General features: G+C 46.0%; 1 protein-coding gene and 1 long non-coding RNA gene across 3 annotated transcripts in view; one reads left to right on the top strand and one right to left on the bottom strand.

Annotated features, from left to right (window-relative positions):
• LOC133753677 (glycine receptor subunit alpha-4) overlaps window positions 1–12,652 on the top strand; it is a 25,693-nt gene extending 13,041 nt beyond the window's left edge. For both annotated transcript variants that reach the window (XM_062184364.1, XM_062184365.1), the window contains 2 exons: window positions 5,130–5,279; window positions 12,362–12,652. In XM_062184364.1, the coding sequence (XP_062040348.1) occupies window positions 5,130–5,279; window positions 12,362–12,652 (441 nt within the window). The remainder of the gene's footprint in view (window positions 1–5,129; window positions 5,280–12,361) is intronic.
• The window catches only part of LOC133753679 (uncharacterized), a 25,940-nt gene continuing 12,949 nt past the window's right edge, over window positions 5,720–18,710 (bottom strand). Inside the window, exons 2-4 of the long non-coding RNA XR_009865078.1 lie at window positions 13,689–13,937; window positions 12,260–12,421; window positions 5,720–5,922 (exon numbers count right to left, since the gene is read on the bottom strand). This is a non-coding gene — a long non-coding RNA (uncharacterized LOC133753679). The remainder of the gene's footprint in view (window positions 5,923–12,259; window positions 12,422–13,688; window positions 13,938–18,710) is intronic.

Raw genomic sequence — 18,710 nt, 5'->3', positions numbered from 1 at the left:
AGTGAAAGCAACAAAGTTCCTGTGGATCTTATGGTGAACATATTCCCTCTTTCTCTGAATTGTTGGAACCAAGCCTTGTGATCTCCCATCTCTCAGTGCTTGTCCCTACTACGATTTTTTACTAGATATGTAAACAAGAGGTCATCTGGGGCATCTGTGGTGAGTTTATAAATTTGCCGCATGGAGAAAGTAGTGGTTTAGAGTGGGAGATTAGAGTCAGACATTTTGGATTTAAGTCTCAGCCTTGCCACGTATTACTAGTGTGACCCTAGGTAAATCCCTCAATTTCTCAATTTCTTCACCCATAACACAGGATAAGAATATTACCTCTTCCAGAGGGTTATTGTGAAAAATAAATAATGTATCACTACACAGGACAGTGTTTGGCACATAGTCACTCAGTAAATGTTAGCTACTCTTATCATTATTAGGTGTCAGGGTTGAAAAAAGTGAGGGACGGATCTGGGACCAAAATGGCTAGGGTCCCCAATTACTTTTTAACTTATTTTTTTGACAGGCAGAGTTAGTGAGAGAGAGACAGAGACAGAGACAGAGAGAAAGGTCTTCCTTCCGTTGGTTCACCCCCCAAATGGCCACCATGGCTGGCACGCAGCACCGATCCAAAGCGAGAAGCCAGGAGCTTCTCCTGGTCTCCCATGCAGGTGCAGGGCCCAAGCACTTGGGCCATCCTCCACTGCATTCCTGGACCACAGCAGAGAGCTGGACTGAAGAGGAGCAATTGGGATAGAATTCGGCACCCCAGCTGGGACTAGAACCCGGGGTGTCAGCGCCACAGGCGGAGGATTAGCCTAGTAAGCCATGGCGCTGGCCTTAATTTATTTTTTTAGAGGCAGAGAGAGACAGACAAATATAAAGAGACAGAGACCCAGCAAGAGAGAGGGCACTCCCATCTGCTTATTCTCTCCTCAAATGTCCACAACTGGGCTGGGCCAAAGCTGGAAGCTGGGACCTCAATCCAGGTCTCCCACAAGGGTGGCAAGAACCCAACCACTGAAGCCACCATGGCTGCCTCCCAAAGTGTGCATTAATAGAAGGCTGGAATCAGGAGCTAGGGCCAGGAATGAAATCCCGTACTGCGATGTGGGACACAGATGTCCTAACTGGCATCTTAATCACTGGGCCAAATAGCCATCCCTCCCAATTATGTTGGAGTTGCTGGGAAACCTTTGATCAAGCTCAGAGCTCTGTAGGGATAAAAAGTGACAAAACTCAGATCAAAATCAAGTGTCCGAGGAGAAATAGTCAAGAGTCACTTCCCAAAAAGACATTTCCTAGATGGACAGAGATATTGACAAGGTTCTGAGAGGCAGGCTGGACTTGGACAAAGGTTATAGGGCCAGGCTGGGCTGTGATGGCTGTGTGTGGTAGTGACCGGGTATGGAGATAAGAGGCAGAAAAGTAGTTCAGACCTAAGAACCCTGCTCCAGTTTATTGCCTCTGCCATGCAAGGAGATTCTTCCCTAACTTACAAAGTTACTGCAATTTAGTTCTTACTTTTGCCAAAAGAACTTCCTTTTCTGGTCCCCTCCTGTGAGCGAACAACAATCCATCTGCTCTTAGGAACCACTTAGCTTCCTCATTTGGAGAAAATGGACTTTGTTGGAGGGCTGTTTGTTCACAGCATTTAGTGCTTTCTCCTCCGAATTTGATAACTTTTTTATGGCCTCATTGGCCAGTAAGCAAAATACTGGGGCATGCACCCTGAAACTAAATAGCCTCATTAGCCAACCCCACAGAGCAAGGATCTTGGTAAGCCAGGAAACTTCTGTACACTATTGAGTTTGTGCAACATTAGGTTTGGTGGGAACCCCAAGGAAAGACATGGCGCCAGGCCAGGGACTTCTGAACACCACACCCATGTCACCACCAGCCCCCCTCCAGTACGGCTTCAGTGTCCAGGATGAGTAAGTGAACTCAGCTGGAGTGGCCATTCCCCCAGGGTCCCTTTGAGGTACCCTGAAGGCTCTGATTATCATTTCTTTTCCAGACCTTTGAGCTCTACAATTGCAGTGGTTCAGAGCAGCATGGAAGGGTGAAATAGAAGCTTCTAAGACTGGCAGATTAGACCTAAAGTTGCAATAGGAGAGGATTCAATTCTCTCTAGATCTGTAATCTAAATTCCCCACAGGTCTTGGGGCAGATAGTGGTGAGGAGGGCAAAGACAGCAAGCAGACGCTAGCAGAGACAAATGCATCGCTCAATCATCGATATGTTCATTTAACAACTTACTCCATGCCAGGCACTCAGCTATACACTGAGGACAGAATAGCGAATGAAATAGAAACAGTCCTTTCTGCCAAGGAGTCCACAGTCTAGTGAAGTGAATGGCCAGGTATGCAGTGGGTGTTATAAGGTACAGGTAACCTGGACACATGTAACAGGACAAGAAACACAGACTGGGGTGATCGGAGCAAGCTTCCCAGAAGATGTGGTATCTAAAATGCAGGCTGGAGGATAAAGAAAACTTGTCCAAGTAAAGACAAGCAGATAGTGACTCCTGAAGTAACTTCTGAAATAGTTCACCATGACAGTGTCATCGACTGCAAGGGGTACAATGAGGCTGAAGAGGTAGGCAGAGGTTAGATGTTACAGTGAGGGAAAACAAGTGTCATAAGGGTTGAGGAAGACCACTGAAGGATTATAAGCAGGGGAGTGATACAATCAGATGCATATTTTGAAAAGAAAACTCTGGCTGCTGTTTGGAGAATAGATTGCAACTGGCAAGAGTAGATGCAGGGACATCATTTAGCAAGCTCTTCTAGTCTTTCAGTTGAGCTATGATAGTGAGTGGATGGATTTCTGAGGATTTTTTTCCCCCAAGATTTATTTATTTATTTGAAAGTCAGAGTTACAGAGAGCCAGAGGAAAAAAATAGATATCTTTCATCTACTGGTTCACCCCCCCCCCCAGATGGCCACAACAACCAGGGCTGGGCCAGATGGAAGCCAGGAGCCAGGAGCTTCATCCGGATCTCCCATGTCAGTGGCAGGGGCCCAAGTAGTTCCGCCATCTTCCACTGTTTTTCCCAGGCCATAAGCATGGAGGTGGATTGGAAGCAGAGCAGCCAGGACTTGAACCAGTGCCCATATGGGATGCTGGCATCGCAGGTGGCAGCTTTACCCACTACGCCACAATGTCATCCCTAATTTCTGAGATTTTTAAAGATGTATTATTAACACATTCATCATTAGCAAGGCTTCTTTCCTAGTGTTTAAGCTGTCCTTTCCTTTGATGATCCAAAGCCCTTGTGGTCCTCCCTTATGGTTAACTTATTATCAATATTCATAGAAGATACATTCCTAGGGGCACAGTGGAACTAGGAAATGGGGAATGAAATAGAATTCCCTTTTATTAGGTGGAAAAATGGAGACACTTGACTAAAGTATATCTAATCAGTAACCCAGTGCCACCACCTTGGTGAAATTTAAAGAATGAGAGCAGAATGTCTCAACCTTATTACTATTATCTTGGGGGTCAGATAATTCTTTGTTGTGTGCCCTACAGGATGCTTAGCAGCATCTTTTGCATCTACCTATTTGATGCAAGTAGCCACCATTGCTCCAAAACGGTGTGATCAAAACATTGCCAAGTGCCCCTGGGAGAGGGGTAAAGTTTTCCCAGTTAAGAACCACTGAGGGTAGCCGGCGCCGTGGCTTAACAGGCTAATCCTCCACCTTGCGGCGCCAGCACACCGGGTTCTAGTCCCGGTCGGGGCGCCGGATTCTATCCCGGTTGCCCCTCTTCCAGACCAGCTCTCTGCTATGTCCCGGGAAGGCAGTGGAGGATGGCCCAAGTGCTTGGGCCCTGCACCCGCATGGGAGACGGGGGGAGGCACCTGGCTCCTGGCTTCGGATCAGTGAGATGTGCCGGCCACAGCAGCCATTGGAGGGTGAACCAACGGCAAAAAGGAAGACCTTTCTCTCTGTCTGTCTCTCTCTATCTACTCTGCCTGTCAAAAAAAAAAAAAACCCACTGAGGTACAGGATGTATCCATTGACTCCGTCTCCTGACCTGGCGCCTGCAGCACCCCACTGCCCAACATGGCAGAAGCTGGTGAAAGAAGTTGCCTGTCACGAACCCTATCTCTGCTGGGGAGCGAGCTCTCTGGGGCCCAGAGCTCAAAACTATGTAGGGAATCAATTAATTTGGTTGAAGAGGTGAAAACAGCTCGAATATGAGCTGTGTCCTCCTCCCTCCTGGCCCTACCGAGCTGCCACCTTGTTCCAGGAGAAGTCGATGTTCAACCTTCACAAGAAGGGAGAGAAAGGTACTTAGAGGCAGGTAATGAAAGGAGAGCACTAGGCACTGACCAGGTGGATGCCAATAGTGCCTTGCAATTAGCAAAGTATCGTGACTGCAGCTATGTGGCGCTCTTCAGCATCTCTGCCCTGTTCTCTCCAGGGTGAGATAAGGTCCCAACTGATGACTGTACTCAATTCCTCAGCAGGGCCTCTCACAAAGAGCAGCAGGAAAAAACATACAAGGTCAAGGGAAGAACAGAGGTGGAGTCCCTAGTCTGCCGGTGAGATGGCAGCCTAGTTAACTTGTAAGGTCATTGAGTTGAAATCCCAGAACTGCCAAGTACTAACACCATCTTCTCACTGGGTGATCTTGGGTAAGACCTTTATTCTCTGAGCCTTAAGCATCTCAACATGTCTTATATGGGAATCATGATGTCTGCCAGATTACCTACCCAATTAGGTTGTGAGGACCCAAGGAGATAACAGAGGGCAAATGAACACAGTGTTCATGTTCATTGCTGTTTATTGAAGGAAAGGAATCAGAAAAGACAAGCATGAAAAGAATAGTAAGAGGAAGAAGCAGAAATGCAAGAAGAATAAAGGAAGAAAAGAAAAGAAATGTAGAGAGGAAAGGCAGGTGGAAATAGAGGGTGGAGAGTGCAGAGAGTTGAAGGATTATGTGTAGCCCGACTTCTTTGACATGGGCCTTCAGACAACAGGACATATTGTGGAAAGCATCTTTAACAACCAGAAGAAATTCAGGACCAAGCTGGAGAGCAGCAGGCAATCAATGTGGGCTAGAAATCCACTGGATGGGCCATGGAAGGAATCCAAGAAGGCTGACTACTCTGTCTATGGATGTTGTAGGTGTCCTATGTGAAGGCCATCGACATCTGGATGGCCGTGTGCCTGCTCTTCGTGTTTGCTGCCCTGCTGGAGTATGCTGCTGTCAATTTTGTCTCTCGTCAGCATAAGGAATTCATGAGACTTCGAAGAAGGCAGAGGCGCCAACGCATGGTGAGTACAACTAGGCTCAGGCCCAGTTTCTTTCTCCTTTGGACTCCTTCCTCCCTACTTCTCCTCCCATGAGCCAGGACCCAACCCAGGGCTGCAAGGACTAGACAGGCAATCAGGAACCCCAAATTCTTGTCCCAGGCTGGTCACAGTTGAGCTAAGTGCTTTAACCTTTTTGAATCTTGTTCCTTCTCTGTCCTTTGGGACATTAATCACTGTAAGGCAGTAGAATGCTTAAGAGCACGGACACAGTGACTGGCATAAAGTAATCACTGAAAATGTATTAGCAGGTATTAGAACCTTATCAAATTAGTTAATTTGAGAATCCTTTAAGTAGCTGTAATGGTTGCTCCTGGCTCTCTCCCTACCCTGGAGGAAGGTACTCTAGGTTGTCAGACACTAATTAGTAATTAAGAATTCAACAGTCAGGCAATGGTGCTTTTCTAGGGAGGCATCATGGTTGGGGGAAGGGGGTCCCAGTAACTAAGCTGGAATTGAAAAACAGCTACTTGCCTCTTCTGGCTGTTGGATTGTTGGGTTTCTTCTCCGTTATCTTCATTGGGTGCATCAGAGTTGTTGGGCATGAGCTTTTGGTCTCCCTCACCCTTGTTTGTTAACCCCATTTCTTCTACAGTAGAGTGATCACCTGGGGAAATATAAGAGGAATCTTGTCGTCATGACAACAGAGGCAGTTTACCCTCAATTGCCCAGACAATAGGTGCTAGGTAAGTTGTCATGACAACAGAGGTGCCTGGGCTGCCCCTACAGTAGCAAGTGTCCAATTATGTGCAAAGCTGAAAGCCTTTGCTGAGCTGCATACTGGTTGCTTAATCATCAGAGTCTTGAGCTCTGACTCCATGTTTTCTGCCCAATCCAGAGGCTCTAAAACCAAAGGAGCAAGTGAATTAAACAGCCTCTGGAGGATAGGAAGCAATGATCTGAACCCCCTATTAATACCCCGGCCCTAGCCTGTCTGGGCCACAGTAACACAAGGACTCTTCATTCTGCCCAACATCCCACTTCCCACCTCAGCTGCTTCAGGGGCACCTCTACCATATGCCCACACTAAAAATATCTCACAAACTATCTCCATGGTTTCATGTTCCTGGCTAAGGCCCGTTTCTGCTGAAGGCAGGGCTTCTGGCTCATCTAGGGGGTTCTCTAAAGTTATCAAATCTTGCCTCACTTTACTCCTTTAGCTAGGCACTAGACAACACACCCTCTAGTGGATTGATCTACAACTGCATCTCCTTGAGAAGGACTCATTCTTCAAAGGGCCTTAAAGCTTTTCCTATCTCATTCTCAGATTTAGAGAAATATAGACTTGGCAGAAAGGGAAAAATACAAAAAAGGATGCTCCCTTTTTCTAAGCTAACTGTCCCCTACCTCTTCTTTAGTTGTGTCAAAACTGCCTGTAGGTACCAAAATTCTTCTTTTTTAAGATCTATTTATTTATTTGAAAGGCAGAGATACAGAGAGAGAAGGAGAGAGATTTTCCATCTGCTCCACTGGTTCACTCCCCAAATGGCCCGCGACAGCTGAGGCTAGGCCAGGCAGAAGCCAGGAGCCATGAGTTTCATCTGGGTCTCCTACATGGGTTCAGGGGCTCAAACACTTGGGCCATCTTCAGCTGCTTTCCTAGGCGCATTAGCAGAGAGCTGGATGGGAAGTGGGACAGCCAGGACTCCAAACAGCAACAGTATGGGATGCCGGCACTGCAGGCTGAGGCTTAGCCTTCTATGCCATAGTGCAGGCTCCCAAAAATTCTGTCCTTATAAGAGTTTTGATCATGATGACTTCTCAAAGCCTACTTTGAAAAAGAAGAACAGGGGGCCAGCGCTGCACCTATGTGGTAGACCCAGTAGAAGCTCTTGGCTCCTGGCTTTGGATCAGCCCAGCTCCATCTGTTGTAGCCATCTGGGGAGTGAACCAGCAGATGGAAGATCTATGTCTCTCTGTCTCTTTGTAACTCTGCCTTTCAAATAAATAAATGTTAAAAGAAGAAAGAAGGAAGGAAGGAAAGAAAAAGGACGAATCCTTTACACGCACCCAACCTCCAACTGTCCACAGCCTATCCCCTCCTGCTCATATTTAAGTTGATCCTGAGCTCATAGTGGGATGTGTCATAACTAGTGCTTGATTATTGCTTCAGACCCTAAGGACTGGCTAAAAGTGGGCTGAGGCTTATTGTTGATGTGAGTAAAACCTGAAATTCACACCTGTCCCAGTAATCATGTCCCTTTTCAAGTCTCCTAAAGCCATTGCCATCCCAATGGAACTGTAGCCAGAATCTTGGAGGCACCAAGCAGGCTGAAAATAGTTGATGGAAAGTAATACATTTCTAAACCTCTCTCTTGGTCAATTAAATTCTAGAAACCTATCTAATGTTCCACCTGGAGGAGCAGAAGTTTTCAGCCTGAGAGAAGCACTGTCAGGGAAGGAGGGACAATCTATATGATTTTCAGAGGGCAGGTTAGGTGTCTTCCAGGAGCCAGCCAGCTCTTCACGGGGCTCTAAGCTTAATCTCTCTTCTCTCCTCAACCACTCTTCTTTCCACTCCACTGTCAAAAGTGGTTGAATGTTTTCCATAACAGTTCTGCTTTGCATTCCCAGCTAATCTACAGGCGTCACAGGCAAGGGCAAAGGTCTTTTTTCCCGTCATCTCAGCAGGCACTAGCCCCAGGACATGGACACAGTAGCCATGTAACCCAGCCTTTATCAACAGAATAACCTGAGAACTGGAATAAATGTCAAAATACTGCCAGGTGCTCTCAGGTGCTTGGTCTCAGAACTCTGCTCGTGTCTTCTCCTTCTTCGTGCACCCTCCCCTATTCTCCAATCTCCTGTCTTCTAGCCTCTCTCACTTCAATACATGTCACTTTGCCCCATCTCTAGGCCTCACTTCCTACCCTATGCCTTCCCTCCCCAGCTTAGTTTTGGACTATTTTCTCTGTCTACCTTTTCACTGCCTCCCCCATCCCAGATAGCTGGAAAATGAGTTCTATTTAAACAGCCTCAGAAATCACAATGTGGTATTTAAGGCTCCATTGTCCCTCCCCAAGACAGACAGGTGCCTATGCGGGCATGCACACACACCCCCCTCAGAATTTGGTTTAAATAGATGATAACCAAATCCATAACACCCTCTCACCTCTGGATTTCACGCTACTTGTCTTTGTTCCCCCAACTACAAGAGCTAAAATATATTACAATCAAAAATAACTAAGAGCGGCTCACCCTGCTGGCCATATTTTCCCTCCTGTGCGAAATGGCTTTTTCCAGCTAGGGAAAGATTTCCAAATAATTCCCTTTAGATTTACTAGAGCCTGCTGATTGGAGAAAAGGGGAAATAATTGGATCTACAGAAACAGAAATAGCAGTTGGATCCAACTTTCTCCTTCAGAGGTTTTTTTTTTTTTTTTTTTTTTTTTGCAAACATCTACATTCCATGCTTTTATTCTCTAAAGGGGGGGGGGGGGCAGAGGACATAAGAGCAAGCAGTGGGGAACAGTGTGATCTGAAAGACCTTGAAGTGGAAAGCAAGAGAGAAAGTCATTTTCTAGACCACTTCATTTCTAAATTCCCTGGGAGACTTTTTTTATTTTTTTGACAGGCAGAGTTAGACAGTGAGAGAGAGACAGAGAGAAAGGTCTTCCTTCCGTTGGTTCACCCCCCCAAATGGCCGCTACAGCCAGTACACTGGGCCGACCCAAAGCCAGGAGCCAGGAGCTTCCTCCTGGTCTCCCATGCGGGTGCAGGGCCCAAGCACTTGGGCCATCCTCCTGGGAGACTTTTTTTTTTTGCCTCTGGTTCTGCATCTCAGAAATGGGCCTGGCAAAGCCTGTGCTGTAGAGGAACAGTGTGCAAGTGAATTAGGATCACGGGAGGTAAGCCAGGGCCTTTGATGAAAGAGGCTATGGAAATAAGCAACTTTGGGCAGAGAGCTCGGATCACCGCCACTACAACTATGGTGTAGTGCAATTACAATAGTGAATTGTCTCCAGCCCGCGTGGGTACCACTGTCTCCACAAAGCCTCTGGAAAAATCAAGGGTTGAGCAGCAAAGCCGTCAGGTGGTCGGACTTAGAGAGTCTTTCCTGTGCCTAAAGTGCAATTCCCTTTCTGGAAGCTGAAGGACATGGAACCAGTGTGCAGGGCGGGGCCAGAAGTTACCCATTTTCCTGCCAAGCACTTTGTTACTGAGTAAGATTCTCTTCTGAGCAGGATCTGCAGTCCGAGACTCTGAGAGAATGCTGGCTTCTCAAAAACTAAAAGGCAGCATCAGCTGATCATTCATTCATTCATTCAGCAGCTACCTACCGTGAGCCGATTAGGTTCCAGGCACTGGACACATCTCAGTGAGCACGACCACTGCCATTTCCCAAGCTTATACTTTGAGCCCACAGGTAGCAGAGAAATGGATGGGATCTGCCAGTCAATCTCTGGCCTGAGCAGTTTTGCCCTGGATGCCCGGTAACAGGCCTGCCTGCAAGATGCTAGGTCAGCTTCTCATGATGTAATAATAAAGGGTTACTGGTACCTTCCTTACCCAGTATCTCGCCTACAAGCTGCTTTCTGACATGTTGCCAAATCTGTGGAGGTCCCTCTAACTACTCAGGGGTGTAAAAATCTACTTTTTCTACATGCTATATTCCATAGCCATACAATATACATGTACCTTGGTCTTATAATGAATAGTAAAGGCCTCAGAGAGCTATAGGGTAACTAACTCTTGCTGGTTTGCCTTAGACTTCCCCCACTTTAAACACTGAAAGATCTGAGTTTCAGTACCCCCTGAAACCTGGGCAAGTGTCAGGTTGGTAGTTCAGCATCAGCCTACAAACGGGCATTTCACTATAGGTGAAATCACTTTAGATGTTTCCTTAGGTAACTGAAGATTTCATTCCAAGGCCACCTATATTGAAAAAAAAAATTCTAACCACCCTTGAAGGAAATATTTCTCAACTCTTGCCTTTAGAAGTAGGTAAAATGAGACTTATTTGTATTTTATAAAAAGAATAAATGGGCTCTGAGTGGGGGCCTTGGAGCCTCTTAGTTAATGTTCTATTTTTTTGGCTCACTCTCTGGCTTGCTCTCTCTGTCTCTCTCTCTCTCTTCCCTCTGTCTCTATCTTTATTATCTCTATCATTCTGTCCCTACTTCTTTGCTCCCAGCTGTCTACCAGCTAGTTAAGGTTGTCAACCAACTACTGGATAAATAGACCTTTTGCACAGTACTTATATAAAATATACCTCTTTGGTGTTAGTGTTTATTATAACGTACATATTGTACATGAATGAAAGGTGCATTTCTCTGGATATACTGACCCTTGTGTCAAATCTGCTGGTTTGCTGAGAAGCACATATGTTTGCAATGGAGGGATCATCTTATTCTAATTTGGATCACACACTAGGTTATTTTAAACTTTGAGAATTTTCAGCTTTGAGTCAAGATAACTTTGAAAAGATACTATATTCAAAGAAAACTCATTCTATCTAAAGCTTTTGAAAATCATTAAAATCCAAATTAATCAAATCTAAATATCTTAGCTTCACTGTGTTATGGTTTCCGTGTTCTGTTTGTTACCAGTCAGGGACAATTTGACATTCAGATGTCCCTCTCACAGTGGATAGCACTTCACTGGGTTTTAGATTGCTCTAAATTATTGTACGCATTTCAAAAAGGCAGCTCATGGAATAGGCATTATGGTTCAGCGGAGTAAGCCAACGCTTGAAACACCTGGATTCTGTATAGGAGTGCCCCATTGAGGCCCCGCGTCTCTGAGCTTCCAATTGAGCTTCCGGCCAACGTGCTTGTGAAGCAGCTGATGGTGACCCAAGCACTTTGGCCTCTGCTATGCATGTGGCAGACCAGGATGAGTTCCTGGCTCCTGGCTTCAGCCTGGCCCAGACATGGCTGTTGCTGCTGCCATTTGCGATATGAACCAACAGATGAGAGATTCTCTCTCTCTCTCCCTCTCTCTCTCTCTCCCTCTCTCTCTCTCTCTCCCTCCCTCCCTCCCTCCCTCCCTCACTGTCCCCTTTCTCTGTCACTCTGCATTTCAAATACATAAATAAATCTCATCAAAATAAACAAATAATAAATCTTTTAAAAAATAAAACAAAACCAAAAAGGCAGCTCAGTGGGCTGGCGTTGTGACACAGCAGGTTAGCTGCCACTTGGGATGTCCATATTCCATATCAGAATGCTGGTCTTAGTCCCAGCTGCTCCACTTCTGATCCAGCTTTCTGCTATGTGCCTTGTAAGGCAAAGAAGGATGACCCAAATCCTTGGGTTCCTGCCACCCACTCAGGGGACCTGGATGGAGTTCTTGACTTCCGACTTCGGCCTGGCTCAGCTCTGACTGCTGGAGGCATTTGAGAAGTGAACCAGTGAATGGAAGTGCTCTATTACTCTCACTCTCACTCTCTCATCCTCCCCCTTACAAATAATCTTTTTTAAAAATTCAGCTCAGGGGGCCAGCGCTGTGGCGCAGCAGATTAACGCCCTGGCCTGAAGCACCAGCATCCCATATGGGCACCGGTTTGAGTTGCGCCTGCTCCACTTCCCATTCAGCTCTCTGCTATGAGTTGCGCCTGCTCCACTTCCCATTCAGCTCTCTGCTATGGCCTGGGATAGCAGTGGAAGATGGTCCAAGTCCTTGGGCCCCTGCACCCACGTGGGAGACCGGGAGGAAGCTCCTGGCTTCTAGCTTGGATTGGCACAGCTCCAGCCATTGCGGCCAATTGGGGAGTGAACCATCGGATGGAAGACCTTTCTCTCTCTGCCTCTCCTCTCTCTGCGTAACTCTGACTTTCAAGTACATAATAAAAAAGAAAAACTGCAGCTCAGGGTCTATCTGCAAATGGAATCATAACATATAGTATACACACCACAAATAACTGCTTGGTATCTATCTATCTCATGAGTAGTTTTGTGAACATAACTAAGAGCACAGGAGGTCTGTGTACCAAGCCAACTTACCTGCACAGCTCCACCTATGAGATGTTTTGTTTGGTGTGTTCTTTGTCTCATTTCCTTAGAACTTTGACCTCAAATTCTGCCTTGTCTTCCTTGTTATTCCAGGAGGAAGATATCATCCGAGAAAGTCGCTTCTATTTCCGTGGCTATGGCCTGGGCCACTGCCTGCAGGCAAGGGATGGAGGTCCGATGGAAGGTTCTGGCATGTATAGCCCCCAACCTCCAGCCCCTCTTCTTAGGGAGAGAGAAACCATGCGGAAACTCTATGTGGACCGAGCCAAAAGAATTGACACCATATCCCGGGCTGTCTTCCCTTTCACTTTCCTCATCTTCAATGTCTTCTACTGGGTTGTATATAAAGTGCTACGGTCCGAAGATATCCACCAGGCACTGTGAATAGGGTGGGGGCTATCACATCCAGCTGCAGGCTTCCTGCTTCCTCCTGGGTGGGCTCTCTTCTTCCCCTAGACTCCCTCAGGGGCTTGGACAGTTCCTTCCCAATCTCCCACTCAAAACGTACACTACCAGTCCCAGAGCTATGTGGGCCTATACTGCATGGTGCCATGATGGCTGTCCTTATAAAGACGGCTCATTTACCCTAATCTGGGTTTTCTCCGTACTTTGCCATAGCTCATGAGACTAAGCTTTGACCATGTCCCTGGGGCCAGGATAACTTTTGATGCCTCTCTGTTTTCCAATCCTCCAGAGAATAGTCAGACCAACTGCTACTAGATTCTGACATTTGTCATCTTAATCTGCACTGCTTCTCACCCTGCCACCTCCGACTCAGGGTCTGCATTTTGCCCTGTCTTCGGTCCCTCCTATGGCAGGATCAAATAGGGCATCTTTCCCATCCACAAGGGCAGCCCAGTGTGACCCTGTCAGGCTTCTTCGGGGTGACAGGAGGGCAAAGTCACAGGTTCCACACCTTCCGCTGGAACAGTAATGGGCTAGGACTGTGCTGTATGTGCCAACAGAGCGGTGTTTGAGTCTTCTTGGGTAGCCCCAAAGTGTCAGAATTGGGGCAGGAATCTTGAATTCTCAGGAAGAGCTTCAGATCCTATCAAACTTTCTGATTTCAGAATTTCTCTTCCTGTTCCCTAACTAGCATGGTGGTAGGGTTTGCTGGGGACTATACAAAGAGAAGAGATGCTTACTTGATGACGCTAGAAAACTCTCAGGAAAAGTAAGAGCCAAGGTAGGAGGATCCAGGAGTACTAGACTACAGAACCTATCCTCAGATAATCTGCTGTTGGCTGGGCTTTCATTTACTTCTTCCTTTTCTCCAAAGTCTGTTTTCTAGGGCCCCTCATTTATAACCTGCCCTTCCATCTCATTTTGGCAAGCAAATAATGGTGCCATGCAACGCTGTTCAGAATAGCATGGGCTCCGAGGCACCTGGGAAGGAGGTAGACACACAGAGGACACTTACGCTGGGCCACTGCCGGGGTGGTAGCTAAAGCAGTTAGAGAGCCACGAGTCTGAGTTGTTTCTTCACCCTTCTCTTGCTTCTCTTCTGCTTCCACGATGAGGAGCAGGGAGGAAGTAGAGTAGTTGGTTGAAGCTGTCGTAAATGTCAGAATACAGACTTGGTGTGGAAGAGCCCAATTTCAGGCTTGACATACTATCGGGACATGGGGAATCATGGGCCTGGTACACTGGGTCCTTCGAAGTGACCTCACTGTGGGGAACAGAAATAGCAGAGAACAAAGTGGGGGGTTAACAGCAGAAAGACAGAGGTGACCAAATGATCTCTTAGACATCATGTTCTTTTTTCTAGCCCTGGAATAATTAACTATGTATGCCCAATTTCTTTCTCTCTCTCTCTCTCTCTCTCTCTCTCTCTCTCTCTCTCTCCCCCTTTCCTCCTCCCTGCCTCCCTCTACACGGTGTTCTAAATTGAAAGTCAATAAATCCAATAGTCAAAGCAATGTCTAGAGTCAAACCCAGAGTGTGGCTCTTTCCCCTTGTTCCCCTTGAGCTTGGCTGCTATTTCCTGCTCTCTACACATGCCTCTTTCCTGTCCTTTGGTTTCAAGGAGAGCATTCTGGGCTGACCAGGGTCGCTGAACCAGAAATTCCTTTTACTGGTAATATTATCAGTCTCACAACACAAAGATTCAAAACTAAAGAACTGGCTGAAGTGAGGACATTGAACTGAGAAGGGCAGAAAGTCTGTTTTCCTATTTCTGCCCAGGTAGTGCCAATCAATGAGAGGCCACAGCAATACCCCTTTGAAAGGAGCAGAGAGTATCTCTTTGATACTCTCCATGGTGGGGCTGGGGTGTCAGGCTGCTGCAGCCCGAGGGCGGGGGGTGCGGGGGGTGGACTATGGAGATGAGCTTATTGCACAGAGCTCTACTTGTTAGAGATCTTGTCCAGATGGGCCAACTGCACAAATCTGCCCTGTTGGAAGTCTCAAGAACAATGCCCTGGAGACAGCTACAGTACTGAGCAATAGAGCCTGCCCAACTGGGACTCAGATCAGGGCATCAGCTGGTGCTGGGAGTCAAGGAAGCCAAAGTACCAACCAACATAATAGCCCAAAGGAGCTCACAAAGCTACTCAGAGGCAATGCCAGGTGGAAGGTACGATCCCTCCCCATCCCAGCTCCCATGCAGAGAAGGGAGACGCATGCTGCCAGAAGCAGGTGCAAATAGCTTTCATTTTCCTCACCCATCTCACATATGTACAGGGGTTGAGGGAATGCTGGGGCTCACTGGGAGCATCGGATACCTAGCAATCCATTCCATCACAGAATTCGTAAATGCAGGCCCTTCTTACCACACTGAATTAGCAGGGGGTGATGTAAGAGGCTCGTTCGGAGGTCACTTCACCCCTCCACAGACCCACACTACTTTCTGCCCTGATCTCATCTGAAGTGATTTGGGGATTTAAAAGGTCATTTTTTTAAGAAGGGGAAAAGCTTCCTACATAGATAAAATGGTTTCGTGTTTTCATTAATTCATTGTTAACATTTAATGTCAGTTAAATATTTTATACATATGTTTTTCCAGAGAAAAACACTTCATTTATTCCCTTGTTGGGGCTATCAGAACCTCCATCTTCCTTTCAGTTTGCTCTGCTTTTTGAAAAACTGTGGTCTATCTTCCTTTTACCCTTCAATCCACTAGCAGGGTCTCTTGCTATCTACAAAACCACAAAGCCAAAAGAGCTTTCTATATGGAAGAAATATAGTGATTAGAATTCATTCTTCTCACTCTCTCCATACACATTTTTCTCCACCTATTAGCCCAAAACAGTCTTCTAGCTGAAATGTGAGGTTGAATCTTGAAGATATTTTCTCTTACTGAGCCATGCAAACGGCTCAGCTTTGTCCAAAATGTATCACCTGTGGGATTATATATATGTTCCCACTTGCATCTCCCAATTTACTATTATAGTTATTATTCTCTCATCATTTCCGGTTATCAAAATCTTAAAGTTGATTTCACTACATTGGGATTGAAGATCTGCTAGGTTGCTCTGTTGATGGAAGACAAATCAACCAAGCAAGGGTGCCACCAAGGGATTGGGAAGCCAGGAAGTATTATCATTTGTTCAGTGCAAGAAATAGCAGGGACTGCTGCTTAGCGACACTACATATGGGCACGTATTGTGAAAGTGACTTTTCACTTGCTTTAACATATACCAAATTTCTGTTCATTGTTTCTCCATGAATTTAATTAATCACAAAACAATAGATCTGGAAGACATCTTACACAATCAGATGGGGTTCACACACACACACACACATACACACACATACACACACAGGTTGATCTTTAGGTGTAACTGATTCAAAGTTAAGAAAGGTTGCAAAACTTTGTAAATCGCATTACTGATTTAAGAATGATAATATTCTGATTAAACTCTGTAATACTCCATACATGAAGACAAGTACTGAGGTATATTTAGAAATCAATCAGCACATGAAAAGCCTGGCAGGGGCAAGTACAGTGATACAACCATCCGAACCACACGCTCTGTGTATTGTCCCCGCTGCAAAGTCGGGCATCTCTGAAGGATTCGCGGTTAAGCTGTTCTTCCCAGCCTCGCATCCTTTGCTGCATCACACTTCACGTCGATTAGAATGTTTCCAAACTTGCCTGCTAGAGTCAGTTAGCGATGCTGGTTAGGCCAAGAGGACAAGAGCATCTGTGCCAAGGCACGCTCGCAGGGCATTCTCTTCACGGAAGGACGACGGAGTAAGTGCGCCATCATGGAGCCACCTAAAGAGGTCCCCTGAGAACTCGGCCATTGCCACCCCACCTGACCCACTCTGTCCTCCTGCCTCTGCTTTCAACACGAGGCTTTCCACAAGTGCCCTGGCCGCACGATACTGGGTGGTGTGTTACCAAGGAAGCAAATGCTTTCAATCTCAATTCCCCACAGTAAGGGCAAGTTCTTACCATCACCTAAATTCAGGGAACATGTTGTCTTACAGAGCTGGAGCTAGAAAAATATACAGATAGTGGGTATTTTCCTGGTGTGCATTCATGACAGCATAATGTCTAAGACAGCGTGGTGCCTTTGGTACCAGACACAGCCTGGGTTGGAATTACAATTCCAGCACTTAGCATACCAGGGTTCTTACACAAATGACGTCACCTCTCTTAGATTCAATTTCCTCCTCTACTGGGTCATTTGAAGGCTCTGAAAGACCCAGCACACAGTAACTATGCGATCTTAAGCAAATCATTGATCCTTTCTATGCTTCAGTTTCCACATGTGTAAAATGAAGGTGATGGGGCCAGTGCTATGGTACAGCGAGTTAAGCTTCTGTCTGCAATGCCAGCATCCCACATGGGCACCAGTTCTAGTCCCGGCTGCTCCACTATCCAATCAACTCACTGCTAACAATGTGCCTGGGAAAGCCACAGAAACCCTGCCACCCACGTGGGAGACCAAGATGGAGTTCCAGGCTCCTGGTTTCAGCCTGGCCCAACCCTGTACATCACAGCCATTTGGGAGTGAACCAGTGGTTGGAAGGTCTTCTCTCTGTCAGCTGGCTTTTCAAATAAATAAAAATAAATTGTTTAAAAATTTAAAAAAATAAATTAAAATGAAGGTGATAACAATAACTACCTCATGGGGATTTTTGTGAGTATTAAGCAAGATAATGCAGGTAATGTTTACCTCAGTGCTTGGCACATAGTAAATGCTCAATAAAACTTAGCCGTTACTTGACCACATCCATTATCATCATAGGGTCTTTTCTACACCTCTCAAATTTCTGGCCTGGTTACTACTTCAAATTTCCATTTGTGTGACTCACCTTCCTGAGTCTACACTCAAAAAAACGGTCAAGCAAAAATCACTTATCTTTTATGTTTTCAGTCTATCCACAGGCACTGGGTTCTTCCTGCTGGTATAGAACATGCTGACAAACTATGTAACAGAAAATTGCTAAATCTCTGAGTCTCATCTTTTTTAGCTGGGGTGGAGAAAAGTATCTCCCATTCAAAATGAAAGAAAAACTAGAAACGACCATTCAAGCTTTGCATTTGGAGCAGCAGTTAATATACCACTTAGAAGGATGCCTGCACACCATATTGGAATGTCTGGGTTCAAGTCCTAGCTTTGCTCTCAATTCTAATTTCCTGCTAATACACACCCTGGGCGGCAGCAGGTGTTCAAGTACTTGGGTCCCTGCTACACTCATGGGAAATTTTAATTGAGTTCTTGGCTTCTGACTTCAACCTGGCCCATCTCTGGCTACTGCAGGCATTTGAGGGGTGAACCAGCAGCTCGCTCTCTCTGTCTTTCTCTCTGTCTCTGTCTCTCTTCCTCTCTCTCTCTCTCTCTTTCTCTGTGTGTGTGTGTGTGTGTGCTTTTCAAATAAATAAATTTTGGGACTGGTGTTGTGGCTCGACCAGCATCCCAGGTTCCAGCAGCTGCAATTACGATCCAGCTCCCTGCTAATACATCTCTAACTCTGCCTTTCAAATAAATAATTTTTTAAAAAATGAAAAAGGAATACTATATAAACTTACAAATATAGTTCTGTACAAGGCATTATTGCAGAACCTAAATCTGTCTGTATGCTGAAGTAACAGGTTTCAAAACTACTTCAAAAAAATGTGGTATCTGGTTAGAGTCTTGAAAGGTGAGTAGAAATACTTCACGTGGTAGAAGTCAGGGAGAGGCATTTAACGTCTAGGGAACAGCATGTGCAAAGGCACAGAGAACGAGACAGAATGAGTTGCTAGGGTCAGAGTGGATCAGCGTAGGAGGTACTGTAAGGGGCCTGATCAGATTTCCTATAGGTCAATTTAAGGAGGAACCTGGGCTTTTTGCTGAGGCAATAGGGAGCTATCAAAAGATTAAAAGCAAGGGACGGTCATAAAAAGACTATTTTAGAAAGGTTACATTGGCATCACTTCTCAGCCTTTTGGCTAAGACCAAGTGTAGAAAGGTTATATTGGCAATAGTGTAGAGGTAGGAAACCATAC

Source organism: Lepus europaeus, chromosome X (assembly GCF_033115175.1).
Source record: "Lepus europaeus isolate LE1 chromosome X, mLepTim1.pri, whole genome shotgun sequence".
Classification (NCBI taxonomy): Eukaryota; Metazoa; Chordata; class Mammalia; order Lagomorpha; family Leporidae; genus Lepus; species Lepus europaeus.
Note: the sequence above shows the minus strand (reverse complement) of the source record. Positions and strands in the feature narration are given on the sequence as shown.